Below are 26,749 nucleotides of genomic sequence, written 5' to 3' on the forward strand. Positions count from 1 at the left end.
AATCTCATTCGGCCTTACTAAATTAAGTTACTATGACTACTCCATAACTGACGAGATTATTTCCCCCCTGAAATTTGAAACACCATATCCCCTCCGAGGGGCTATCTACTTGCTGGACGCACTAGAAATAGATATCTGGAGAGAAAGCTGTGCTACTTCTCCGGCTCCTTGGGAGGGGCTGAGTTAACTCGGGATGTGCGGTTTCAGAGTCTTGGGGCCATGGGGGCGGTAACATCCGTTGTTGGTGTATGCTCCAACTCGATCTCGCCCATGGGTGGTTTCTGCTCTTCTTTCTGTCCTATGCTATACAGTGAGTGTCTATACTCGTTACAGTAGTTCACGATGGGGTAAACAATGAATTACTTTACTAGTTACGTGTTGGGATCGTGCTAAATAAATATCAATATGCTTTTTTCTGACTCGTTTTTGTCAAATGTCTATCACAGACCCTGTACAGATGGAGATATCACCTATAAAGAAAAAGGAATCAATATAATAAGAATCCAACAAACACCTCGATGAGTAAAATGAAATGCGTTTTTGAAAGAAAACCCCCGGCCAATATTACAATATCCCCCTTAGTCAAAGGAAAGGGAATTATCTCTACCGGATCTTCTCCAGCAGCAGCTTCGCACCACTGCTGACCGGGCTGCCCTTCTTGCCATCCTTGCCGGTCTCTGACGACGCCTTCTCCAATGCCTTCTTGTTCTTCTTCAGCGTCTTCAGCAGCTCGGCCTTCTTCTCGAAGTCATCCGACTCCGTAAGAGCCACCACAACAAACACATTGGATCCCGTAGCCCACGACATGGTTTCCTCCTGAATCTGCTCGTAAAGGAGACCGTGGAAGTTGAGCGGAGGCTGCACCTTCTCGACCTTCTTCTCGGCGGGGTTGAACCGTCCACCCTGAACCAGTGACTTGAGCAACCGGCCCACGAACGGAGAGTCCTTGGTGTCCGCTCTGGATTTGGCGGCCTCAGCCACAGCGGCCAATGCGGCGCTCTTGTCGCCATCGGCTTCGAACAGCACCTCGGAGATAAATTGGCATCCGAAGCTCGTCTCGAGGAGAGAGTCGGCACGTGCGGCAATAAGCTCGAGCACATTCGGCGACGCAGCCTTGACCAGCTCCTGTCGACGAAGCTCGGGGTCCTTCTTGGAGGTCTCCTTACGGATATCACGAATCTCCTTCAACAACTCATGGTCACCATCGGGCAGGAGCCACTTGACCCGGTCGCCGACAAACGGATACAGGATGGGGATACGCGCTGTCAAGTCGTTCACCTGGTAAAGCAGCTCTTCGTTCCGTGCCTCGGCATCCATTCCCTGGTTCAGGAGTTCGGGGAAGACCAGCTTCGAGGTAAGCTTGGTATCATCAATAACTTCATATGCTGTCAACAGAACCAGATGTCCGTGAATATCACCAGCCATCATCTTGATGGTATCTCTGTAGAAGCGGGTAAGGAGCTTGCGGTCCTTGGCGTTGGCATACGCCAGACTCAACGACATCACACGTGCACCGGACTTGGTGAAAGCCAAGTTCTTCACCAAGTCTCCCTCCTCATCGCCCTTCAGCAACTCAACAAACTCGTTGGCCTCGGAGCTGCCCGGCTTAGTGTTGAGGTAGTACTGCAGCATGGCGTCATGCAGGATGGTGAAACCAGAATTGCGCTTCTGCACCAGCTGGTTGATAAGCTCATGGAGGAAGTGCATGATGGGGCCCCTCTTCTCCGGGTGCTCCTCGAGGATCTTAGAGAGGTCCGCACTGGGTGGGCCATTCTTGTCATCCCTGAAGATGACGAATTCCGGACCGTACCACTCACGGAGGAGGTTCGCCTTCTGTTCCTTCGTCGCAACTGTGCGGTAGATATCGTCGAGGATCCAAGATCCCTCGGGGTGTCTGATGAGTCTCTTGACATGTCCGTAGAACTCGGGGACGATCAGGTCGCGAACTTCAGCATCACCGTGAACAATCAACTTTCCGACCAAGAACTTGGCATATCGGCTCTGCGCAAGCTCGTTGTAGCTACCCTTCAGTTCCGTAGCGATCATCTTCCGTTGCTCCATGTTGGCGTATTTGAGGGCCGTCTGAATGACGCGGACCGAATCATGCTTGAATACGAAGTCCTTCACACGTCCGGTAATGATTTCAAAAAGCTCCTTGATGAGCTTCTTCCGCTCCTCGAGCGGAACATGAGACTTGCGACGCAGCTGCTCCCACAGCTTCTTCGAGCGACCGATCATATCAGCATTGGGTTTGGCGGCCCTACGCTCTTGCAGGAGGGCCTTTTGCTTCGCATGCGATTCGCGCGACGTAGACTTATCTAAATTCATAAGAAATAGAACACATTAGTACCAGACCTTTTGTCAGAGAGGGATTCAGTAATCCAATCATACTTTGCTGAGCATCGCCATCCGCAGACTTGGACTTCTTTCCGGTATCTTCCTCCTCCTCCTCAACATCATCCATAGTAACATCCTCCTCGTCATCCTCATCATCCAAAGCATCAATTTCCGAATCATCAACATCATCCAAGTCAAAGTCGTCCTCATCATCATCCTCAGACTCAGACTCCTCCCTCTGCGCCTTCTTCTTGCTAGAGGTAGTCTTCTTATCCTTCTTCCCACCCTTATCGCCCTTCTTCGACACAGACTTGGACGCCTTCACGGGGGCCGCCGACGACGACTTGGACTTCTTCGCGGGCACGGACACCGGCGTCTTCGTTTTCGTCCGTTTTCCATTGCGCTCGTCTCTGGCGTCCACTGGACGCTTTACTCCGACCATGGTGAATATGTTTTCTCTGGAGTAACAACTGAAGATATAAAAAAAGAAGCTATACCCTCTGAAAAAAGAGGAAAACTTCTCTGGCGGGAGGATCAGAAAGTAAAGAAAATATAAGATCGATACGCCGCCCGCGGGTTAGCTTGTTTCTTTTGGCCCGGAGAATGGACTTTTTTTTCCCTAACCGTTTTTTTGCTTTTTTCGGGGAGGGCGGTCGAGATTTGGTTTGGTTTGGTTTGTTTGCATTGCTGATAAGAGGGAGGTGCCCGTCTATCTAATGGGGTTCCCGCAGATGGTCTGGATTATGGTAAATTAGATGGTTTGGTTTATTACTAACTTTTTGCTCGATTTCATAGAAGTCACCGGTCATCTAGTTGTTTTATATTGGTTCATAAAATGGAGTTCTTTCGCATGCATGAATCTCTATCGATGGATCAAAAGAAACATCAAAAGTCACCGATGCAAAACCCCGACAGCGCGCAATGCGATTAGATTTAAGCCAAAAACCCACACAATGAATCAGACAAGCAACAAGCACAACTGTCGAGGGTGATTGAATAAAGAAAAAAAAATTGTCACTTCAATGGTAATCCCTTCCGGACGCCTACAGATTATGAATTACCCAGTATATAGTTACACACCCCCCTGCGCTCGTATCACGCATCATGCACCTCCGATTCCGCATTAGCCGGCGGTGCTTGGAAAGTACCTAATTCTGATCCCACGTTGCTTGGGCCTCTCTTACGTCCCGGGATGTGAAAGCCGAGAGTAGATGATTTGGAGGTACTGGAGTTCTGGGAGTCGTTTGTAAAGTCGCCGAATCGAGAGAAGATGCTCTTCCGCTTTGGTTTGACCTCTTCGTCGTCGAGCGCGACCTCCTCGTATTGCTCTTCTTCCATGGCTTCCGGTTGCTTGCTTAGATTCGAGTATAGCGTAGATGGTGTTGATGTTATATGAGAGACTCGCGAGTCGAGCGAAGTCCGAGATGGCATCGCATCGGTGTAGCATACAGGTGATCGGGCGGAAATATCCTGGCAGTACAGTGTAAGTCACTCTTGCGATACAGAAATGAGACAACGTATGGAGGAGCAATTACAAAGGATCGGCGATACGAATCGAATGATTCGCGAGATATCGAGAAGGGTTCGTTCTCATTTACGAGGTCGCGATGGTGCGAGGACCTCGGGGAACCAGGGTACTTGCGCCAGAAGCCCTGTTTCTCTGGAGGTGAGGGCTATTGGCATGTGAGTTACTTGTCCGCACGCGAATAAGACCCGCCATGTGATGGTTAGCGGTAGTGGTTCACATACGGGATGGTAGATTCCATTGGCGTCGACGACTGGCGGGAAGAGGATAGAGTTAGCGGGGTAAAGGGATCCATTGAAAGGGCCCAGATGGCATACCACTGAGTTTATATTCAGGTGGCTCATTTTCGGAACTCTTCCTGAAGTTCAAAGGACTCGAGCCCGGAGTGTCGAGTGAGACATGGCTAGCAGAGTTGTCGTTGGGAGCGGCACTGACTTCCCCGCCATTGGGGGCAGTGGACTTCCTGGACAAGAAGTTGCGGAACGGCGCCATGGTGAGATGATAAGGAAGGGAAGCAGTCGCACAGCTGCAAAGAGACGAAGAGTCCCGGACAGGAGAATAAATATGAGGAGGTGGGCAAGCAACAATGGCGAGATCTGAACCGGGCGAGTTGCTTGCCAGGATGTACAACGCTCAAACCTCACATGATCGGCGGTCTCGGGCATCGGTTCAATTTATGAAAGGGTTGGTTCATCCGCTGGCGGTGCAATCACAATCTGTTGGACGGGGTCGTTCCGACTTTTTGCGAGGGGTAAGTAAAAATTGGAAGATGAAAAAAATGCTAATGGTTCACAACGCAGTTGATTTGCCACAGAGTTGTGTGCAACGAACCTATCCAGACTAGCCAGACATTCTGATCTCTCACTAGTCGAAAACAAGGCTGGGGAACATGGGCATATCATCATCGCCTTTATCCCAGGCATTGTACTCCGTACTTAGTTCCATACTAGTCTCCGACATAGCGTCATTGTGCCCCATTCATGTTCCTTTTTATGATTGGGAGTTATTCATCACATGACTAAGCAATTCCTTGTCTTGGTAACGTCAACAATCCTCATCATATACGTAGTCCACTTGGTGCTATTACTACATGGCTACAACTCTATTTTGACTATCGTTCGTGACCTTGTTCCCCAGATACCCCACGGTTCTTCTGAACTTTGTGGTGGCTACTAATTCTCACTGTTTGTATTGTGCTGCTTTGGCAGCTTTGCTCCTCCCCCTTGCCGCATGCTAATATGCATGACCATGACCTGGAAGAATACCACTTGAAAAGCCCACATTCATTCATATCAAAGCAAGGCGACATAGCTCGCTGTAGATCATACTTGCAGAGCGGCGTCGTCACTTTCATAAGTTAGAAGCAGTGGCTTGCATAACCCCATCTTCGTACATGCCAATCTATCCGATACGATATCCCATTGGCTGTGTTTCAGAGTCAGGGACATATGCAGCCTCTGCCGACTCTGCTCTCATTGAAGGTCTATCTCTGATATATACTAATTGGGGCTTTATCAATATACTTTATAAAATGCGCTCTGGAGGTGTCGATCTCTTTCCACCTGGCAAAATGTAGAGGTCTGAGTTGATCGTACTCCAGCCTGAAGACGACTGGCTCGTTATAACATATCTTCGTTGCCACTAACTGTTGACACACACAAGGCATATAATTACTCACTATTCCCAAGGTAATGATATAGTTTCCACGTCTATCTTGCTAGACATGGCCAGGAGCCTCCACTGTTGTCTCTCTGGAGACCGTCGACGTAGTATGAGGCCAGCGCAGACCTCTCAAGGGTACCTACCCGCGGAGCTCTTGCCAAATATGACCGACAGGCAGTAGTGTGCCTGCCATGTCTACTGAGCGTCTAGACTGTATTATTCCTCACCCCACCGTCTTCTTGAAACAGCGCAACGTGATTGACCTAGCTCATTCTACTGGTGATCGAGATATCACCACAGCTTGAGAAAGTATAGGTCAGGCCCTCCACGTTTTGCTCCTGGCAGCAGCTTCAACCCCTTCTGCTATGGCGACATGATCAAGTTGGCGTCTAGAAGTTTGATCTGACATCTCTGTCCCCAGCCTATTCTCGTATCAGCTATCACCATGCCTAAACTTTCAACGCTGATAATCTCGGTACTATCGATTTTCATTTTGGCCGGAGTAGTCTCTGCCACTGTCCTCCCCCGAAACTTCGGACGCGAAATTACCGCACCCTACTGTGAAGATAAAACCGGTCGTTTGGTGCCTACTATGCGCCGTGACGTTCAAGACAACTACGACGTCGGCATCGAAGATATCAGCGACTCCGCTCAAAATGAATTAGCAGCCCCTCTTTGCAACGATAATTCTCAATGCAACCTCGGCCAGATTTGCAATCGGGGTTTCTGTGTTGCAGGTTGTAAGTCCAGCGTGGACTGCTCTCGATTCCACACCTGTTCGAAAGGATCGTGCACAGATAGCCGTGGCGGCAAATGCGCCCCAAACAGGAGCAGGTGTACCCTCAGCGCCGAATGCTGCTCGGGCCGATGCAAGCGCTGGGGTGGCCTCCTCGGGAAGAGAAGGTGCAGGGGCTTCAGAGATGTGTGAGAAAGTTGGTTTGACTACTCCTATTGAAGCCTTGTGTGGGTGGGTTAGTGGCTTGGGGGAAACAAAGCATCGTCTACTAATGGCGCCGAATGACTGTTGCTTGTTGTGAGCTCAACACCAATGCCTACTCTCTTACCTATTGCCAGGATTATGTATCAGTATCAGAGCAGAATGAAGGAAAGCATCTTTAGGCGCCATGGTGTCTTCGTAGAATTATCATTTGTAGCAGACCATTTACCATGGGTTAGACGTAGCCACACGTTTATCCTTACTGTTGTGTATCCATGTTGTTACAATCTTACACTCACTGAAAGGGTAAGTGGATATAGTGATGTATTCACTGAATGGGGCTGTATCCACTACGGTAAATTGCACTTTTCTCTTGCAACGAGGTAAACATTAAGTGAACGTTAATAGCTCTGAGTAGTAGATAATGAAGGTGCGATAGAATTATTTAATATCTGTCACGGATAGTCCGGTGGGAGGTCAGCCGCCAAGTCAATAACCTTGCTTAGGTAATTGCCAGCGGGACTGGTGCCTGGTACGAATCCCGGGGTCGTCATTGTACTCGTGCGAGTAATCCACGATGCTATGAGGCGCTAAGCAATGGAAGTGACCCTTGAGGGAAGCAATTCTGCAGAGACATTTCCACCCCGGGATGGCGTCGCCAGATTACACCGTCCCGTTACAGGGAAATTGGCACTTTGGCTGGGCAACTGCTATTCTCTTCTTTTTGCTTTTTTATTTTCCTGGTCGTAGAGATTGGCAGACCTCCTTCCTCCCTTTTATTTCTCTCCCCTAAGACCTACCACTGTGGTATGGTGCCAGTCGTAGTGTCGACTATCCGCGTGTTGTTTTTGAGTGTCCATTGCAGATGGTCATGGCTGGACTCCGGCTCCGCATTATATACTATCGAGCCCGTCCCATCCCCGAGCCAAGTTTAGTAGGACTACTACAGTATCAAGTTATGCCGACGGCTAGCTCTTGGAGCATGTGGCATGGAAATCACCCTACCTTGAGTGCTCACAGAATATGTAAAGCACTTATGGTGAATATCCCAGTCCCATTGATAGAAGCACACAATGTGTTGGCAGGTAGTACACTATTCAATTGAGCTGGTATCATCATATGCTACCATGCCGTATTCACCTCATGGCCTTCTTTCCCGCAGCCTACTTGCACCTTCCTCAACTATAAATTCTGTAACGAAGGACCAGCGACCTGCTCTCCTGCCCGGTAACCTGCGTCTCTCACCTTCTCAATTTCCTAGCACCATACCTTGTCTAGTATCACCCACCAGGCTCACGACTAAAGCAGCAAAGTCTGCCTCATAAACCTCTTCTCACAGAAGCGGTCCGGAACAGCTACAGTCTACACCAGCAGTCACTCGTGAGAAGCCTTTCGTCTATAGTTCATATCATTGTTTCTCTGGATTTATACTGGCCGTGTTCCCTCGAAAAGTCTCTACAACCCCGAGCGAACCATGGATTTCTGGGTTGGCTGGGCGCTCTGGCAGAAACTGAGCTTTGTAAGACACCGATGGTACCAAGAACGAGGAATATTGCTAACCTATCTACCAGGCGCTCTCGGGTCTCCTGGTAAGAGGTCAGTACTAGATTGGCATACATTCTACTGACATGTCAAGGTATTGGTACTGGTGTACTCTTTCATCGTCCTAGCCTACAACAGACGAAAGACAAAGAAGTATGCCACCGCCGAAGCACGACAGAAAGCAGAGATGCAGCCCATGTTGGCCGAACCGAGCGAGATACCGTTTGGTGCTAGAGCTTTGGAAAAGGGAATTCAAGTAGAAGGAATATGGACACCGGATTGCCGTTCTGCGAGACAGTCCACCACTCATTCGGGTAGTAGACCTGAAAGTATTGCGTCGGCACCCAGGGCAATGTTAACGACATCGACAGGAGAAGATATCCAAGGTCTTGAGCGGACATACCAACCGGCACCCAGCCCGAGTCTCTATGACCAGTGCAGTTCCTCCAAGGTCATAGACATTGAACACGGACAATCAGAATACATATATCTCTCGCCAACTAACCAGTCCCTACAGCTGGATGGCGCCGTTGATATCGGACCGGAATGCTCACCAGATTCAGACAAGCGTCGCTCTCGGTGGTTTGGTGCGCGAAGTTCATGGATCAAGAAGCCCTTCGACAGCTACAAGAGAAGATCGACACCGGAGGGTAAGATCCTGAACTACACTGGCCTGAAACTAGAAAGCTAAGTATTACACAGGGCTCCGCCGCACTTCATCGGAAAGCTTCAGAAGGAGAATCAGCAAGATCATAGATGAGAACATCCGGACAAACCCAGCTGAGATATATCAACTAAGGACCATCAACCAGGAGACGATCGAAGGCCGTAGAACGCCATCACTGACGAGGTCGCAAGGCCCTTCGAATCCCGTGCCATGAGCTTGCCCGTCGTTACGCCATCCTTTCAGGCAAGCTTTGCTGTTGACCTTGCTACATGAAAATGGCAACAATACTTTCGGGAGGCCCATCACTCAATCGTTGGATATTCTTTAGCCATTCGGTTACGGTGAACTATGTTGCGAACAACTGCACGCCTGGAAGCGCGCAGTACATGCAACGGAGACAGGTTGTATTTCTTTTCTTGTGATACAGAGCAAGTAACAAATTTCATATGCCGTCCAATAACATGGGTTTGACCTGATTTTATCGCATAAGCGTAGATATGAGGACTCTCAACTGTCAAGTAAGCTTCGAAGTCAATGGCCCACCATGGAGGCAACAATCTGATGCCACCGGGCACGTGATGTCGCGACTGCCTGGACGCGTCCACAATCGCAACATGACTTGAATGAACGCGCTGCGACAACGGCATTTGCCACCATAGAATAAAAAACCACGGGTTCCTGGACAATTCTGCCTCATTGGCCACGGAAGCTGAATTGTATGTCGAAGCCCATCCAGTGGTTACATTTGAACCACATCCGGAAACCGCAGCTGATCTAGGCGCGTGTGTGCGCGTTTAGGCTCGACCTATTGCCTTCTTCTAAATTGCTCTGCAGTAAAGCCACCCAAACCACTGGATTCTGACGCTACGGAAGTTTGAACCCTACTTGAAAGATGACAGCCGACACCGATACTCAAAATGAGTACGACGATGGGCTTCCAGGTCCCGGAGCGCCCACCCCACTCTCTGCTCTGGAGGTGAGCAATACAATCCGCACAAATGATGTGGTGTGATGATGGGAAGATGAAGTACATGTGCTGATTCTTTCTGCAACAGGGTGTTTCGGGCCTGACAAGTAGGGATATCAAGCTGTTTGTTGATGCTGGATACAACACAGTCGAGTCGGTTGCATATACGTACGTCTATTCTTTGCCATTCACCCGTGCCATTGCCTTTCTCCAGTTATGCTAACAAGCATATATGTGAATCTGCTACAGGCCAAAACGATTGTTGGAACAAATTAAGGGTATTTCGGAACAGAAAGCCACGAAAGTCCTGGTTGAGGGTGAGTATTTCTCTTGTGGCATTGGAATCGTGCACGGAGATCTTGTCTGACACCTATGGCTCTGCAGCTATGAAGCTTGTACCAATGGGCTTTACCACCGCGACCGAAATGCATGCGAGGCGAAACGAACTTATCTCGATTACGACAGGCTCTAAACAGTTAGACACCCTTCTTGGAGGTGGCATTGAGACAGGCTCTATTACGGAGATATTTGGAGAATTCAGGACCGGCAAAAGTCAAATATGTCATACGCTCGCTGTGACTTGCCAATTGCCCTTTGACATGGGTGGAGGGGAAGGAAAATGTCTCTACATTGATACAGAAGGCACCTTCCGACCAGTGCGTCTATTGGCGGTTGCACAGCGATACGGACTGGTGGGAGAAGAAGTGCTGGATAATGTGGCATACGCTCGTGCCTACAACTCAGACCATCAACTTCAGTTGCTCAACCAAGCTTCTCAGATGATGTGCGAGACTCGCTTCTCGCTCCTTGTCGTTGATTCTGCCACGTCTCTGTACCGGACAGACTTCAACGGTCGTGGTGAACTGTCATCGAGACAAACACATCTCGCAAAGTTCATGCGTACCTTGCAGCGCCTCGCTGATGAGTTTGGTATTGCGGTCGTCATTACTAACCAGGTCGTTGCCCAGGTGGATGGTGGCCCGAGTGCAATGTTCAATCCCGATCCTAAGAAGCCGATCGGTGGTAATATCATTGCGCATGCAAGTACGACGCGGCTGAGTTTGAAGAAGGGAAGGGGCGAGACTCGTGTCTGTAAGATCTACGATAGCCCATGTCTCCCTGAGAGCGATTGCCTGTTCGCTATCAATGAGGATGGTATTGGGGACCCGAACCCCAAGGACTTGGAGAATGACTGAAAAGGGCGCGGATAGATTCTCAGGCCACGAGTTTATGATTATAATTGTTTTTCTTGCATGTATAGGACGCGTACATAATAATAGCCTCGGTCATTCTGATACCTAGTATATCACTTCTCGTAAGATGAATTTAACGTTTGATTGCCATGGTGTAGTTGCGGAGATGCAGCAAGGCGGTGGCAGCTTTATTGCTGGGGGCGGCGCCAAGACCTGTTTTTTCTGGAGCGCCGAAAGAGCTTCAGCTTCTGCCCTTCAACTCCGCCGTGCAGCGACATCTCCCTCCAATTACCTCCATCGGCCATGGAGACTTGAACTGACCATTAACTCCAGATCGTGAAGTGTGGTCTGTTCCTTAGTCAAGTCATGGCTAAAATCTACAAAGATACCCGAGTCGACCTCCGGCCGTACTCGCCGAACACCGTCGTCAACATCCCGATCTCGACCCAAGGAAGTACGCAAAGCCGCGCGCGATTCTCGGTCATCTCAAGCCCCAACCGTGACGAACCGATCGCGAAAGACGAAGACGAGTTCTCCAAACGATACTTAGCGAGCCAGGGCTCGATCTATTTCCGCAAACGCAATGTCTACCCCCGAACCTTTCTGTGGAGGGTTGTCGACAACAGCAAGATCTTGGAGATCCAGTGCGTGGATCTGACCAAGGCTGGTATTGAGCACCACGAATACAATGTAACACTGCGCTTGGAATTTGAGGAAGAGATTGTCCCTTCGGGAGTTGATCTCGCGGACCTGGAGGAGCACGAAGCGTTGAACGTGTTCGTGATCACCGCCTCTAAGACTCTCCACACCCTGACACTGCGCCCTGAGTTCTTCCGCCGGACTGCATCCATTGACGATAACGTCTCCGACTGGTGCAAGACTTTCAATCCGGCACCGCTCACATTCTCGTATCCGCACCGTCTACATGCGAGCAGTCCGCTGGAGCTGTTCATCTCCCTCGACAATGGCGCGCTTTTGCGCTTGACCAGGAAGTCTGGCGATGATGGTATTTCCACTTCCTTTGTTTTTGTTTCACACCACCACATGTCTTATAACTGCGATGCTAATCTGTCTTGACACGTCTCAGGCTCACACTGGTCTCCCCTGACGTTTGACGAGAGAACTTGGGGCGCGTCGATTCGTGGACTGGTAAAATGGCATGCGCAGCCTTCGATCAAATACAGAGGGCGCACCCTCGAGCTGAGTGCACCAAATGCTATCGCCACTACAACTGATCAGACCTACGTATTCGCTGTCTGCTTGAACCACACGCTCAAGATTTGGAACCTTGCTACCAACAAATTGGCTGCTACGAAGGACCTGTTAGACCGTGAGGTGCAACCGTCGGAGGAATCTTTGTACTCGCTGAATCCATCTGAGACCTCCTTCATCAGGGTTTTCAATATGGAGCGTGCGCTTGACGGTGCGTACCGTTATTACGTCGTCACCTATTCACCATTCGAAGATGGGCTCTTCAAGTTCTGGGCTGTTAAGGGAGGCCTGACGTCGCCGCTTGTTATTGAGGATTTGTACCCGGGTGCTGCATTGAAGCCACTGGATCCCGACTCGACCGGGAGCATGTTCTGGAGTATCGCCGATTTCCAGATCAAGCCTGCAGAGGAAGGAAAGCGCATGGAGCTGTGGGTTCTGTGGAGAAACAGCAGCTTATACCAGCTGTTCACGCTGCATTTCAACTTTGAAACCCTGGTGACGGATTGGAAGTCCAATTGGGCGTCTACGATTATGGATACCCGCAGCCAGGAATATCCTCCTGTTATGGCCTTGTCTGATGTGGTGGACCCGACGGAGAAGTGGCTCGAGTTCCTTTTGCAGCCCAATAAATACTCGACGGAGGTTCTTGAGACTGCTCTCTCTATCTACCAGGAGGCACTCAGGCCTCTGTCATCGCCCAGCACACTGAAGAGAAATGCCCCTCTTGCGGAAAGGCTCTGCTCTACGGTTGCTGCTACTGTCGCTCTGCGCAAGTACGCCGATGATGGGATGGACTTCACCCGGTATCGAACAGATACGGACTCAAAATGGCGCCAATTCTGGCAAATCGCGGATGATGTCAACAAGAGAAGATTCGAGCCAGTGTCTCTTGCATATGACACCTATCATGAGACACCGTGGATGGTCCTTTCCGACAGCTGTGCTGTGATTCGTGAATGTAGCTCGACCGAGCTTATTTTACATAATTCCGGCCCAGAGCTTCGCGCGGAGGCGCCTAAGATTGTTGATCGCTGGAGGCACCGGAATTTGGATTCAGAGATCGGCAGCCTGTTCGAGGATGCCTCTCACCTTTTGAACGTTGCCTCTAGCTTCCGGAGGAGCTTCGCTGCTGACCTTGAAGTGGCATGCAAGGTCGCGCTTGAAGCTGAGCTGTTCACTGAACCCTCCACATCTGTACAGGATAGGATGGATGCGTTCCGCGAGCGATGTGATTTTGGAGAACGAATCTCCAATAAGACATATGATGGCCTGGTCGCCGCTGTCAACGAGCGCTTGAATATCTTCAGCTTGCAGAATGAAGTCTTCTACACCCTTGTGGACACGATTCCTCTGGGCTTCCCTGGCAAGGACTCTGACCTCGTCAACACTCATTTCGGTGTCAAGGTTATTGTCAACGGTGTCCAGGAGACGATCTCCTTTACGCGAAAGACTCTCACAGACCTCCTGTTCATGATTCTTTTCATTGATGGTGAGGTTCAGCAAGAGGAAGACTCGACATTCGACGCCGCAGACTTGTTTGTCACCATCATAACCCTCCTTAGAGAATACGAGATGATGTCTTGGTTGAGTTCGAACTCCCGCAAGTGCTCCGACAGACCGGCGAAGGCGACTGATGACATGCCCGTCACCTCGTTTTCAGTCAAGGAAACGCCAACAAAGAAGGGTGGTGAGAGGGTAGCGACTATCCTCGAGGATCTGTTTGCCAGCGATATCAAGCCGCGTCAAGCCGTCGGCCTGCCCCAGAGCTACACGATATCTCTTGGTATCCGGGATATTCTCTCCTGGGTGACTCGTCAAGGCGAGGTCGCTTATCCCAATGCTCTTGTCTACATTCAATGCGACCTCATCGCCAAGAACAACATCGACCTTGCATGGGACTTCCTCCGCTTCCAAGCAAGCACATCCTGGGCGACTTATGTCAAGGGTAGGCTGTACGTTGCCATGTGCGAATATGATACTGCGGCTTTGTATTTCCGCAAAGCTGCCTATCTACTCTGTAAGTATTTGACTCACCTATCCTTTGTGATTCTCTGTCTGACCTTGCACAGCATGCGGAAAACCATTGGGTAACCTGCACGAGATGTCGTCGACCCTCCTAGATATCGTTTCCGTGGACTGCTTTCACAACGGTCTTCCGAAGTACTTCCAACACATCTTGACCGTATTCGAACATGCCCGCTCGTTCTCCCATGTCGCCGACTTCGCCAGCCTCGCGCTACAGGCGCTTTCCAGTGAGCACGGAAGCGAGAAAGACCCCGAATATGCCAGCTTACGGGCCGACCTCCTCTCACGCCTGTTCTATGCTTCTCTGCAGAACTGCCAGTTTGATCAGGCCTACTCCGCGCTGGCCAGATACAAGGATCGCGCACTGCAGAAGTCCGCCCTGAGTTCCCTCATCACCGGCATCCTGGCCGCCTCAGGACCCGGCACCGCTGGACTACAGAAGATCCTCCATTTCCCAACAACGCTCATCCCCAACATCGCCTCCCACGTAGACGATATCCTGGCCTCGCTTGCTCGGAAGCAGACCTCCTTCAGCTCCTACCTCGACACGGAGAGTAAATGGGCCGACAGCACCCCTGACTATCAGCGAATCCTGCAAGCATACCGCATCGCCCGGGGCGACTACCGCGGCGCAGCAGAGATCGCCTACCGCAACGTCCAGCGCCTCCGCCACGCCAGAGACCACTCAACCCATCTGGTCCTCAGCCGGGCGCGAGAGACCGACGACAACAGACCCATCGAGGAAGACGACCCGGAGAGCAAGGAAATTCGCCACGAGCTCCTCTCCCTCATCAACCTCCTCGCCTGCGTTGACAAGAGCGAATCCTACATCCTCGTGGATAGAGACGGACCCTCCTCGTCCTCCACCAACCCGTTCACCGACCGCCGTCGTAGCAGCCTCGCCCCCGCCGACGACGACGGAAACGTCTTCATGGAAGACGCCGAAGCCACCACGACCACCACCATCACTGGTGGCCCGGCCTCTCCCACTCCATACAGCTCCTCATCCCACCACAACCAGAACCAACACCGTCGCCTCAGCGCCAGCCCAACCGCCATCCGTCCCTCCAGCCGTCGCGATAGCAAATCCTCCATCACATCCGCCGCCACCATCACAATCCCTCACCGTCGAGTGATCGTAACGCTGGACCACCTGCGTCGCGAGTTCCAGACCGAGCTGGATCGCGTCAGCCGGATCGAACGTGGCGATTGGGAATTTGGAATCCTCGATGACGATGATCCCGCCGGTGGTGGCCAGCAGGATCATGATGATACGATGCTTCTCGCGTAGATTTGCTACTTTCAGTTAAAGCTATTTTCACTTCCTTTTCTTATTTTCCGTCCATTCAATTCATTCCATCCCATCCAGTCTTGACTACTACTGCACATTAAATATCGGAGTTGAAGGAATTCTAGTCAGTTAGTTAGTTGCCTTGTCACACTAGCCTAGTCCCGTCTAGTCTAGTGAAGTCGAATCGAGTCGAGTCGGTTACATCGTCCGTCATAATCCCGGTCCTCTTAAATCCTGCTATTATTATTATAAATATAATTATTTTACTCCATGACCTACCCCAGAATAGTTAGTAAGTTTATAATTTCCGATCCCGGATAATTTCCTTGTTTTTTACCCCCTTTCCCAATTGCGCCATGCTGCCTGTTCGATCGATCGATCTGAGGCGGCTGGCTGGCTGGCTAGCTGACTGGCTTGCTGAAAAGGATCGTGTATGGTATAGATGCTGTAACTAGAGTATCCATGGCTCTTGTGGCGTGCTAGTAAGATACGTAGTAGTACGTAGGATGGCGAAATCAGATCTATTCTGTTTCTGGACTAGATATAATTAGTTTCCTATACCTTGATGGGGTGTTTGTTGGAACTTGGAGGGGAGGTCTCTCGACTACGTATGTTAGCTTAGTTAGGTGGGGAAGTCATCTAGACTACAGTGACAGTCAATCCTGAACATCGCTACTTAACTAGTATCTGGATTTTCCTTGAGACTTCTAGGGTGTAATTGTGTAAAGGTAAATAAACTTACACTGGATGGGTCCACGTAAGTCCGGGTCTACTCCGTAGTTTGTCATGAACAATCATCATATGCCGGGTGATTATACCGGTGAGGATTAGTTTGGGTCGAGTTCCTTGATTTCTTCCCTGTTCCTTGCCGTGGAGACTGGAGAGGCATCCAGAATCCATGCATGCCTATCTATTGCCTACTACGTAGATACGTGGTGTGTGGGACACGACACGCTAACATTTTAGTTAAGGGATCGGGCCCATCCGCTCCCCGCTCCTTTCCAAGAACTCGGGAATTGGTGAAGGAAATGCCGTTTCAAGATCAAATCTGGATTTCGCACATGTTCGCATGGATGGGAAACTCTAATTAAATTACCCGCTCGGATAGATCGAGCCTAATATTTTCATTGAAGATAAACCCCCTAGATGTTATTATTATGTACCGTTATGGACTGTGACCCATCATGGTTTCTATCATATGTACCTCCCTGCTGGCCGCCCCACGCGGTTCAAGTCAGCTAGCCAGTCACACCAAGCCTAGGGCGACTCCTCCTGTTCATCCATCGCCAAACTTGCATAAAGCCTACTAAAGTGTGACTTGTCGGAGCAGAGCAGGGTATGCGGATTTCCGCACTCCACTATACGACCCATGTCTAGGACGACAACCTTGTCGTAGTCAAGGATTGTATCAAGTTTGTGGGCCACGGTGAGAATGGTGTGGGAGCTAAACTTCTCGCGGATAATCCGTTGCATTACCTCGTCGGTTTTGGTGTCCACGCTATGCATCAAATCCTGGTCAGCAACATGGGCGTGGTACTGGGTGGAAAGGGCACGAGCGTACCTGCTTGTGGCCTCGTCAAGGACAAGGATATTTCCTGGTCGGAGAATGGCTCGTGCGAGACAGAAGAGCTGTTGCTGGCCATGAGATAGGAAGAGATCATCGATGTCGACACTAAGGCCGCCTTTCTCCTGGACCTTGGAATGCAGGCCCACGCTCTTGAGAGCCTGCGTAATGGCTTCATCGGAGAAGCTTCCTGTCGGATCGGCATTTGCTCTCACACTACCCTTCATGAGAAGGGGACTCTGAGAAACTCCATTGATCCGCGAGCGGATTCCCTGTCGTGGCAATTGGCTTATGTCGAGCCCGTCAATCAGAATCTGGCCGGTAGTGATGTCCACCATACGGAACATGCTCATTATGAGTGATGTTTTACCACTAATAGAATGGTATTAGCGGCTAAGCTGCACAATATGTTGGTCAGGTTGCTTACCTTCCAGTCCTACCGCATATCCCCACCTTTTCACCACCCCGTATGGTCAGGGACACGTCTTGAAGAACCGGCTCGGAGGCCCTATGTTCGACAAAGGTCAGCTCCGAAGGGATGTAGTGAGTGGGGTATCAAGGACTGTCTTACCTATACTCTGCGGACACGGACTTGAACTCGATTTCTCCATTCGCAGGCCAATTAGGTGGTATCTCACGATTCTCTGTGGGCAGATCCTCTGAGGGCACATCCTCTGTGAACGCTCTGACCCGATGAATCGAGCCAATGTGTGTTTCAAGATTCGTCCAGAATGTGATCAGCAGTTTGATGCTTTGGCTGAACTGGATGACGTTTAGCAATGCCACTCCAACGTACCCTGCGCTAATGGAGCCCCTCAACACCACAACAAGCACGATTAGCAAAACTGCAATACCTGCGACCACCATGTCCAGGCTGAGTGTAAGCCAGCGTTGGATGGCATATAAAAGGTAGAAAGGTCTTTGCGAACGATCCAACAACATGTCATTCTTCTCTTGCAAGGCCTGTTGCCACCCAAAGGCTCTTAGCGTAACCAGACCACTAAGGCAATCTGTAAAATGGGAGAAAAGTGGCGCCTTCTCTTCCAGGTCTAGAAGCCGTAGTTGTCGAGATGTCCGGAGATACATCTTCTGTATGAGGTAAACGATGAGAATCACCAATGGAAATGAGATAGCGGCATATTTTGACGCAACCGCTATCAAGATCATCTGAGCTATGCAGAGAGCGAGAGCTAGTAAAAACAGACAGTGAGCGACAATTCTGAATTACCATTCTTCAATCCATCCTTAAAACCTACTTGCAAATGTGTTGATAGCAGCAATGGGAAGTTCCATGTCGATGAGCTGCAAGTCTTGACTGAATCTGTTGAGGATAGCACCGCTATCGGTCTTGGAGAAAAACAGCATTGGCGCACTATCGATGAGTTAGTGTACGTTTCTCATATGCTAATGTGGGAGTTACCTCAGGACTGTAGTCAAGAGCTTCCGGTGGAAGACCTCTCCAGATTTCGGCACCATAGTAATCACCATTTGCCTACATACGAATTAGCTCAAGCTTCGGCCAGGGCTGTTAGGTGATTGAATAACTGACCAACAACCAATCATGAGACAGAGCATGCCAATAACACCGAGCATAGCATATATGCCGATATAGTATCCTGTGTGCTTGCCAGGTTCCGCCTCATTCGAACTGGCCCACCATTTTACCCAGATGCCTGCGTCAAGTCAGTTGATAACTTTATGACTGGATAATCTTTCATGGTTCGTACTTGGAAAAGATATGCAGAAGACAAAGCTCGCTATGGCCACAAGAAAGATCATGGTAGGAATCCAACCAATGGCCTTAACGTAGTATAGGTAAATTGACAAGTCCCCGCCTTTTCCTTGGGTTTCTGTTTTGACTCCAGGCTGAGACTCAGTTTCTGCAAGTTTCGGCTTTTCTACTATTTCGATTTGAACACCTGATGCAGGAAACAAATCTGCTTTATAACGCCATTCAGGGAGACCAAGAGCAAAACTGGAAACATAACCGCCAGTTGCGTCAAGGGCCTTGAAGCTTCCTTGCTCTATCACATGTCCGTTCTTGTCCAGTACGACAATGTGGTCTGCATAAGGAGCGCGTTTCACTATGGATCAATTAGCATTACCGACGCTGCAAGACCGGGAACGAGCCTTGAATTACCTGAAGAAGATGCGAATATGATCGTTGAATCTATGGAACGCAGGAGACCGTGGTTCCCAATCAGGTGGTGGAAGATATGATCTTCAGTCGTGGCATCGAGGCTGCTGAACACGTCATCTAGAATGATAAGATTTCTGCGAGCATAGACCGCTCTGGCTAATGCCTACTGATATCAGTACCTGTCGACCTACAGATCTGAATGCAGCCCGGCACTTACAATACGTTGACTTTGACCACCACTAAGAGCAACACCCTTGCTCCCGATCACCGTCTGGTCACCCCGGGGTAACTGTTCAAAATCCTCAACCAAAGCACAGGCGTATATGACTGAATTATACCACTGGCTCTCAAAGGCAGACATGGCAACAATGCAATCACGGATGGTCCCGTTCATGTGCCAAGGAGACTGCTCGCAGAAGCTAAGACTATCCAGGGAAAGTTGGATGTTTCCATCGAGACAAGGCACTTCTCCAAGGAAGGATTTGAGTAGTGTAGATTTTCCGCAACCAGAGGGACCGATGAGTAGAGTGAAACCACCTTGCGGAATCGACATGGTCAGATCTTTCAGCAACGGCTCCTTAGTCTCATCCCATCCAAAAGCACCGTTTTGAATAGTAACGACATCTCGAACCGAAGAAGGCAGGCTCTCCTTTGACGACGGGAAAGAAGTTGATCTTGACTCAGTTATGCTAACCTCTGTATCCTTGATAAGAGCCAATTGAGATTTTTCGTCAAGCGCATAGGATGAAGGCCCTGTCGACTTGTATCTGGGATCAATGTGCTCTTTTTGTTCGAGGAATTCTTGAATTCTCTTGAATGACCCAACTGACCCAGCAAAATTCATAAGAGCCATAACGAGAGACAGGAGAGGGTCTGACAAGAGCGAAAATAGAGACAACGAGGTGTAGACAACAGAGGTCGTCAAAGCAGCATCATTTCCTCGATCGTGAGAGATTCCAACAAAAGCCCCGAAGGCAAAAATAGGCGCAAATATGCGTGTCATCCATGCTAAAAGCGTATGGTTAGACCATTCAACCCATAGTGGGGTGTAAACCTACCAAGAGCCATATTCCAGACCAAAAGCTTCCGGAATTTCCTAGAGATGCTCAACTCGTCTAGTCGTAGATTATGAACGCTTGTAAAAAGCGCTGATTGAAGACCAAGCATCTTGATGCCTTTCATAGAACCAAGCATAGATGATGTTGATGAGATGCGCTTCTCAATAGCCTCGAGCCACCTAGCTTGTCTTGACATAACGAAAGACATTGCTATAAGCGAACCGACTAACGCCACTAAATGGAAAGAAGAACAAGTCAGGCTCTATGAGTTCCAAGAAGACAAAAAGGGAAGCCTTACCAACAGCCACACCAACAGGGACGACGCAAGATAAGCCCAATTGTCTTTCGAGAAGGTAGATGGCCAGACCGATCTCGAGGGCGTTACCCCAGATATCATGCATAGTCTGCCAACCTTGCACAATCCTCTCAACGTCTGCGCTCATCAATGTGACAGAAGAAGCAGGATCCGCGTCTTTTGTACTCAAGGTGCACGCTTTCTCATAGATCATGGAAACAACTGCGCCTCTGACCATGGTGATAGATCGATATGTCAGATGTTGATATTGGCCCATAGTTACCTGATATCACGCCGCGTCAATTACTTGAAGTAGAGAAGACGGAATGAGCTCACTTACACCTAGCCCAGTATAAACGAGTATATAAGCGCCAATCAAGCCATAGCCAATGTTGTCTGTGCTCTTGTTTACAGGCTGCTCGGAGAATGAGAGAGACCTTTCTAGCAAAAGGGGTTGGCAAATATTGAGGGCAGCCAGCATGATTCGTGGCGGAATCACGGCCAAGATTGGCCATTTGAACGCCTTCAAGCAAGCGACTAACAGCGAGCTTCCATCCTTTTCCTTGTCTGTAAATTGTTAACGCCAATTGATCTCGAATCATCCATAGGTGTATAGAAGATCTTACCCTTAGCCACCACACCTTTCAAAATACGGTGCAGTCTCTTGGATTCCAACTGCTTGTCGAGGGCAAACAGATCGTCGACTCCCAGGACCTTCGAGAACCCACGACGGAACAGAGAATTCAGCCACCAGAAGAAAGACCTGTTGTAGATTCCCGCGAGGGCTTCGGGCGGGTAGTTCTTATACTCCGGTCTGAGGACGGATCGCTTTTCCTTCGCTTCGAGGAGGAGCAGGAGGAATTTGAGCCCAGCAACCACGGAGGTGATAATCGCGATAGTTCTGTTGATTTCCTCAGGATGCCGCAACCAAAGCGTTCGCGTTTTCGCTATGTCAAATAGCAGAGTTGCGCCAAGGTAAACGTTGAGAAGAAAAGATGGTTTAACAGAGAGATTGTGTTCTGCATAAGAGAAAAGACAGAGTAGAAGGACTCCCACGGTCGTGACAGCATTGGCAGCAATTGACGCTTCCGTTCGCGTCGCAGATGGAAGGGCCCATAGGACCGTCAGAACCAAATTTAAGATGCTTAATGCGATCCATGATACCTGTAAGAGATGTCGGGAGTACAATGGTCAGCGATAGGATTGCGGGGGTGATTGCTAAGTCACGGGTGCCACCAATTCAGATAAAGTCGCGCCTGCCTATTGAAGTAGGTTGATGGATGCGCTCGTTTTGGCAAGAAGGCAGTTTGAGAGAAGAAAACGGATACATACTGTCTTCGCCCATGCCAGCCAAGAAGCCACAACTTTGCGCGGTCTTCCTAGTAAGTGACCGACTCGAAAGGGTACCAACAACAGAACAACACCCAAAGGTAATACCCCCAAGATTAACTCCTCGAAGAGCAGCGAGAAATCGAAGCCGCTCCGACAATATGACGGGGGAATATGTAGCGTGTTGTCCGCCTGCTGGCAGGAGAGGAGTGCTGCCATGACTATCTACACCCGGAATTCCATTTACAACCGCGGGAGGTAGATGTCCAAAGTGGGATGCAACGATATGCTTCGGGAGCGACAGGGAATCACTGTCGAATGTTAGGTTTTATGGTTCAGCGAGTCTTACTGATGTTGACTTGCGACCTTCTGCTTTTTGCCTTGCGAAGCCTAGACTACCAACTCTCCAGGGATCTGCCCATTTAGTTTCCTGACAATTCTGAGTACCTAATACTAATCGATAGGGCCTCATGATCAGGGGCAGTGCTAGGCCAATTGTCCTCGCATACAATGATATAATCAATATGCTATTTCTAATACTGTGTCTCAGTCTTCCCCTTGTATTGTTTTTATTTTTAACTATATTTTTTTTTATTACGCCCAAACTTATCCGTTTCTATTACTTGATCGGGACTCGTTTTTTTGGTCTATTTTAATTTTAAATAATACTTAGTAATCCCTACCACACTCCACTTGTAACTAAGTACTTGCCGATGGCGATTAGCTACGTTGCAGAGTCCCCAGGGCGCTCGGCTGGAGATCCACCTTGGGCTCTGCACCAGCGCACCCATGGATGGTTAAGGAAAGTGAGCTTTTTCGAGCAAGATGATTCGGCCCGTTCCACCCAATTCCTGCTCAAGTGCATGTTTGCTTTTTCCCCCGGTCCTCTTCGCAGCGTTGCTTTTCTTGCCCCAGCAAGCGTTATAGGCTATCAATCCTCCTTGCCCTCGCATGTAATGTAACGATGACTTTTCTGTTCATGGGACCATGACCGGCCAACACGAGTTCGGTTCGAGCCTACGGAGTACATAGCCCATCGGGCTGATGAGAGGCGCTCCTCAAGTTCATCAGGTACACGAAAAAATCAAGCCCAGTTCGTAGTTCGCCCCCACTGTTTTCGATGCTAACAATCCCATCCGTCCGAAGACTGACTGAGCCCGATGGCCAAGCTCGCTAAGGGAATCGCCTACCTTCCCGGCCATTGTTCTCACGCCTTTGTTTCCATCCGTTAGACGTGGGCTGAAAAGCCACGAGCGGACCAAATCACAAATAGGAACTTCTGTACTAGGATTCAGAGGTAGTTCCCTGCTCCAGAGCAAGCCAGCCCACTGAAAAAGGGCACTTGAGCTACTAGTGAGCGGTCTGGCAGCTCATTTTCGTGCCGTACACAGACTGGCAGAAGTAATTCGAATCCCGACTGACACCGAAGGTGGCCACTGACCGCTAAAGTCTGGAGTATTGAGACTTATTCCTCATAAAGCTTCCAGCCCAGCTCCCCCCGCAGTGGGATGCGATACCTGGGTGCAACCGAGATTACCAGATAGAGTTTGCCTTGCAAACCCCTTCGTGTTGATCCTGCCAAATGCGAAAAGGATGTAGACGTCATCATAAAAGGACGATTCTTCGAAATTCACTACCAGGGAAAGCAAGGGAACGGCTAAACTTGAAATCTCAGCCATGTCACTCCACTCGATGGTAATTCCGATGCAAATCATAATCAAATCAGAGATATCGTTCCCCTTTACCCTTAGCTTTAGATACAAGTCCTAGGTGAACTGGCGCTTACCTACAAGGAGTCTGACATTGGGTGCATGGGGAGGTACCGCAGTCAACTGACTATTGAGTAACTTATGTCTAGTATCACGAAATCAGGATCCTGGTGGCAAGACACCTTATTCTAATCGGTCAATAAATACGATCATCTCCGGAGGCAAAAGGCTCCCAATCATCAGGCTAGTTACAAGCGAAGTGTAACGTTGTATCTACCCTTTATGTACGTAGAAGCACTCAGCGTAGCAGTGGCTAAGGGCCTAAGGTAGGACGGCTGAGATGGTTGCCACAAGCGGGATAGCAATTGAGCCAGATGATTGTTGACACTCAGCACCTTGAGTGGCAGACTTCTGGTACCTGCTTCGTCGATGTGTGTGTATGTGTGTGTGTGAGAGTGGGTACGGGAGAACGTAAGTACGTCGAATGTAGGCAGATGCCCAGGAACTAGAACTCGAATGAGGGAGCGGCGCTCAAAGGTTGGGACAGCAGTGGGTGAGTACTGTTGTACTAGTAGATGGACAATCGGCAAGTATTCCTTGCATTTTTGAGAAGGATTTAGTGGCTGAAAGTTGGCTGCATACCCACCATTAAGTGTGTTATTAAGTTGCCTACACACGGCCTCAAGCTTGGATATTTGCTTTCGTTAGTAGCGGAGGTGGAGATGGAATTGGCTTGGGCGGTTGGCCACTCCCACTTACAGTATGAGATACTAGTCTTTAGTGCTGCGGAAGGCTTCCGGCTGCCGTGACCCGCCTGGCAGCAGCCTGGCAGGACTTGAGCGTTCCTTAGGCCCTTCTGAACTAAGACTAACCACAAAGCAGCAGGATGCTTCGGATGCCTGTTGGGCAAGAGACTCTATACCCCATCGGTACTAGATGGTTACTCCCGTCGTCGCTGCTCGCTACGGACCACATCTTAACAGTTAACTCCCGTTGCTAAGTAGATAGCCCCTATCCCCGACTTGCCTAGAGGAAAATCCACACGACTTGGCCTCTCTTTCTCCGCTCGGCGCAGATCCTGTCATCAACGCGATTTTTAGATCATAGGCTGGAACCCAAAGCCTAGACGCCGGGCCGGGGCCAACCTTTCTCTCTCTCTCTCTCTCTCTCTCTATGCTTCCTTTTTTCTCTAGCCTGCAGTAGTGAACTGTCAACCAAGACATCGACGCATGACACAAAATGCTTTTCCTTTTCCTGCAATTTCTTCCCCCCCCCCATCATGGACTTGTTTCCTATGTCACTTACCGTACTCCGTAGATACCCGTTGTATCCATTTCCCCCTCGGCAAAATGGATGTCCCGTATTTCGACAATTCTCTAGGGACCACGGAGCATTGTGCCTGATATAACTTGTCATACGGGATATTCTAAATTCAAGGGAGTGGTATTTTGATGTTGCGGCAGGATCAATCGACCAACAGTATCTTGACGTTTCTTATAGGACATGCCGCACTTTATTCTCCGGGAGCTATGGAAGCTTTTTTTTTTTTTTGCCCTTTTGCTCCCTGAGCGCGATCGATCGATGTGATTGATATTTCCCGGACCGAGTAAAGATCGACCTCCGTCCCTACCCGCCCGTTCCTGACCTCATGGCCCGATTTTCCTTGCTTTTCCTGCTTTTCCCCTATTGATCCAAGTTGCGCCTGTCAAGCCTGGATGATCGGTCTCCGACACACACACAAAAATAAAAAAGAAAGAAAAAGTAAAGACAAACGAGGAAAGAGAAAAGAATTTTTACGAGCGGCGATGCTGTGGGAATTGTGATATGCAGCTAATCCATATAACAGCTAGTATGCAGTGCTAGCGACTCTATCCTCATCTTCCTATGGCCTCAATTATCCGAAGCGCCGAATTCGTCTCTTTAGCTCCCTGCCATCCTTGCATGGTTATTGATTTTTTTTAGCTCGCATAGACTCTTGGTGGTGTGTGCTAGTTATGCTAGGAAGGTTCTGATCTCTCGTTATAATAACTACTAATCGCCGCGACGGTCGGAAACGATCCAGCCCGATCAAGGCCGTTGAGTGGCCAATGGGAGAGTTCAAGGTACCTGCTGGGTTCACATTAAACATTGGCAACCCAATGGCAAATCGAGGATTCCCTCCGTACAAGATGAATTTATGGAACTCAATTTCACCGATCTTCACACCAACAAACCATAACTCTATGTAGCGACTAGCGAGGAAGTTTATGCGGAAATAGTGATCCTTGAATAGCCACAAGTATCTGTACACGTCAAGTTGCCACGACGGAGGAATGCAAGGGCTGAACTCTCGTGTTCAATGCAGCATTGATGCAATGCCGTTGGTGAGAATATCGCCGTCAATAGTACATACTTACGAGCCAGCCCAGGAGGAAGCTTGCGATAGCAACTAGCATCACCAACTAAGGACTCTCCTTTTTCAATCTTTGTTTGGTTCGGTTCTGGGTGTCGAAGAATTCGTCATCTTGCATTTGGAGCTATCTTCCTTTTCGTTGTAGCGATCGGTCGGGTTTGAATTTGCATACGAAGAAGTCACTTTATGCTAATAGCTTACTCATGCGATTTAGTTAGCTAAGATAGCTAACTAGTATTCTAGTTATCTTACTACTTCATACTCCGATGCACTTCATGGGGGAATGTTTAGTGGTAGGATGCTACTGGCTTTGCTGCGACGGTCTGACCGTCTTTACTACCTGAAAGGGGAAACGGTAAACTCCGCTGTTAATAACTTTAATACATCGTTGCCGCCATGACACCCGCTCTATCTGGGTGTACCTGATCCAGATTATTCATTACACTTTGCGGAGTGCATAGCCATGAACATTATGCAGAATGAGAGTGCGCTGTAACTATTAACTAGCATGAATGGCTTGACTCTTCAGTTTTTGAATGTGTGTGAAAAGAAAAATGACGAAAGAAAGTACATAGCATGTGACTCCTCCGCTTTCCTTTTTTTTTTTTTTTTTTTTTGGGTATTCCTTTTAATCCCCCTTCCGAGTCCGGAGGATAATATTATTTTCCCCTCTCTTTCCACTTTAAGAAGGAATACTAGCCCCTGGTTGTGGGGGGAACGTATACGAGTTTCAGTTGGACATGAGATCCATACTCATAACAAGGCATTTTATGAACTAGAGCCGGCTTTAGGGTAAGGAGCCGTGAAAGCCCCAATTAAATCCAAGAAATGGCTTCCCGATCAGGAACTGGAACTTTTGTACCCGGTGGGTAGCAACTGTAGCGACTTTATCGTCCACCTCCCT

General features: G+C 49.3%; 6 protein-coding genes across 6 annotated transcripts; 3 read left to right on the forward strand and 3 right to left on the reverse strand.

The window, feature by feature from the left end:
* Positions 1-352: 352 nt before the first annotated feature.
* Positions 353-2,925, reverse strand: ASPBRDRAFT_64542 (uncharacterized protein). The gene is made up of 2 exons (XM_067628479.1): positions 2,392-2,925; positions 353-2,318 (listed from the first exon to the last, which is right to left on the reverse strand). The coding sequence occupies exons 1-2, from the start codon at positions 2,777-2,779 to the stop codon at positions 604-606; spliced, it is 2,103 nt and encodes a 700-aa protein (XP_067481164.1). The 5' UTR covers positions 2,780-2,925; the 3' UTR covers positions 353-603.
* Positions 2,926-3,100: 175 nt separating this feature from the next.
* On the reverse strand, positions 3,101-4,817 carry ASPBRDRAFT_41682 (uncharacterized protein). The gene is made up of 4 exons (XM_067624626.1): positions 4,180-4,817; positions 4,087-4,115; positions 3,873-4,010; positions 3,101-3,807 (listed from the first exon to the last, which is right to left on the reverse strand). Exons 1-4 carry the CDS (start codon positions 4,352-4,354, stop codon positions 3,433-3,435), a joined length of 717 nt encoding a protein of 238 aa, XP_067481165.1. The 5' UTR covers positions 4,355-4,817; the 3' UTR covers positions 3,101-3,432.
* A 1,152-nt stretch (positions 4,818-5,969) lies between these two features.
* ASPBRDRAFT_29082 (uncharacterized protein) lies at positions 5,970-6,643 on the forward strand (the record flags this gene model as incomplete). The annotated part of the gene is made up of 3 exons (XM_067622611.1): positions 5,970-6,264; positions 6,326-6,495; positions 6,599-6,643. 3 exons carry the CDS (start codon positions 5,970-5,972, stop codon positions 6,641-6,643), a joined length of 510 nt encoding a protein of 169 aa, XP_067481166.1.
* A 1,292-nt stretch (positions 6,644-7,935) lies between these two features.
* ASPBRDRAFT_64545 (uncharacterized protein) lies at positions 7,936-8,884 on the forward strand (the record flags this gene model as incomplete). The annotated part of the gene is made up of 4 exons (XM_067628480.1): positions 7,936-7,980; positions 8,033-8,050; positions 8,098-8,653; positions 8,706-8,884. The coding sequence occupies 4 exons, from the start codon at positions 7,936-7,938 to the stop codon at positions 8,882-8,884; spliced, it is 798 nt and encodes a 265-aa protein (XP_067481167.1).
* Positions 8,885-11,093: 2,209 nt separating this feature from the next.
* ASPBRDRAFT_174868 (nucleoporin Nup120/160) lies at positions 11,094-15,596 on the forward strand. The gene is made up of 3 exons (XM_067619787.1): positions 11,094-11,836; positions 11,918-14,059; positions 14,112-15,596. Exons 1-3 carry the CDS (start codon positions 11,197-11,199, stop codon positions 15,356-15,358), a joined length of 4,029 nt encoding a protein of 1,342 aa, XP_067481168.1. The 5' UTR covers positions 11,094-11,196; the 3' UTR covers positions 15,359-15,596.
* An 814-nt stretch (positions 15,597-16,410) lies between these two features.
* abcB (putative ABC multidrug transporter) lies at positions 16,411-22,144 on the reverse strand. The gene is made up of 15 exons (XM_067624627.1): positions 21,748-22,144; positions 21,042-21,579; positions 20,756-20,982; positions 20,419-20,698; positions 20,121-20,354; positions 19,280-20,070; positions 19,063-19,225; positions 18,650-19,006; positions 18,472-18,595; positions 18,343-18,414; positions 18,179-18,294; positions 17,494-18,112; positions 17,350-17,430; positions 16,920-17,294; positions 16,411-16,856 (listed from the first exon to the last, which is right to left on the reverse strand). Exons 1-15 carry the CDS (start codon positions 21,961-21,963, stop codon positions 16,616-16,618), a joined length of 4,434 nt encoding a protein of 1,477 aa, XP_067481169.1. The 5' UTR covers positions 21,964-22,144; the 3' UTR covers positions 16,411-16,615.
* Positions 22,145-26,749: the final 4,605 nt, after the last annotated feature.

This window comes from Aspergillus brasiliensis (genome assembly GCF_001889945.1).
Source record: "Aspergillus brasiliensis CBS 101740 unplaced genomic scaffold ASPBRscaffold_4, whole genome shotgun sequence".
Classification (NCBI taxonomy): Eukaryota; Fungi; Ascomycota; class Eurotiomycetes; order Eurotiales; family Aspergillaceae; genus Aspergillus; species Aspergillus brasiliensis.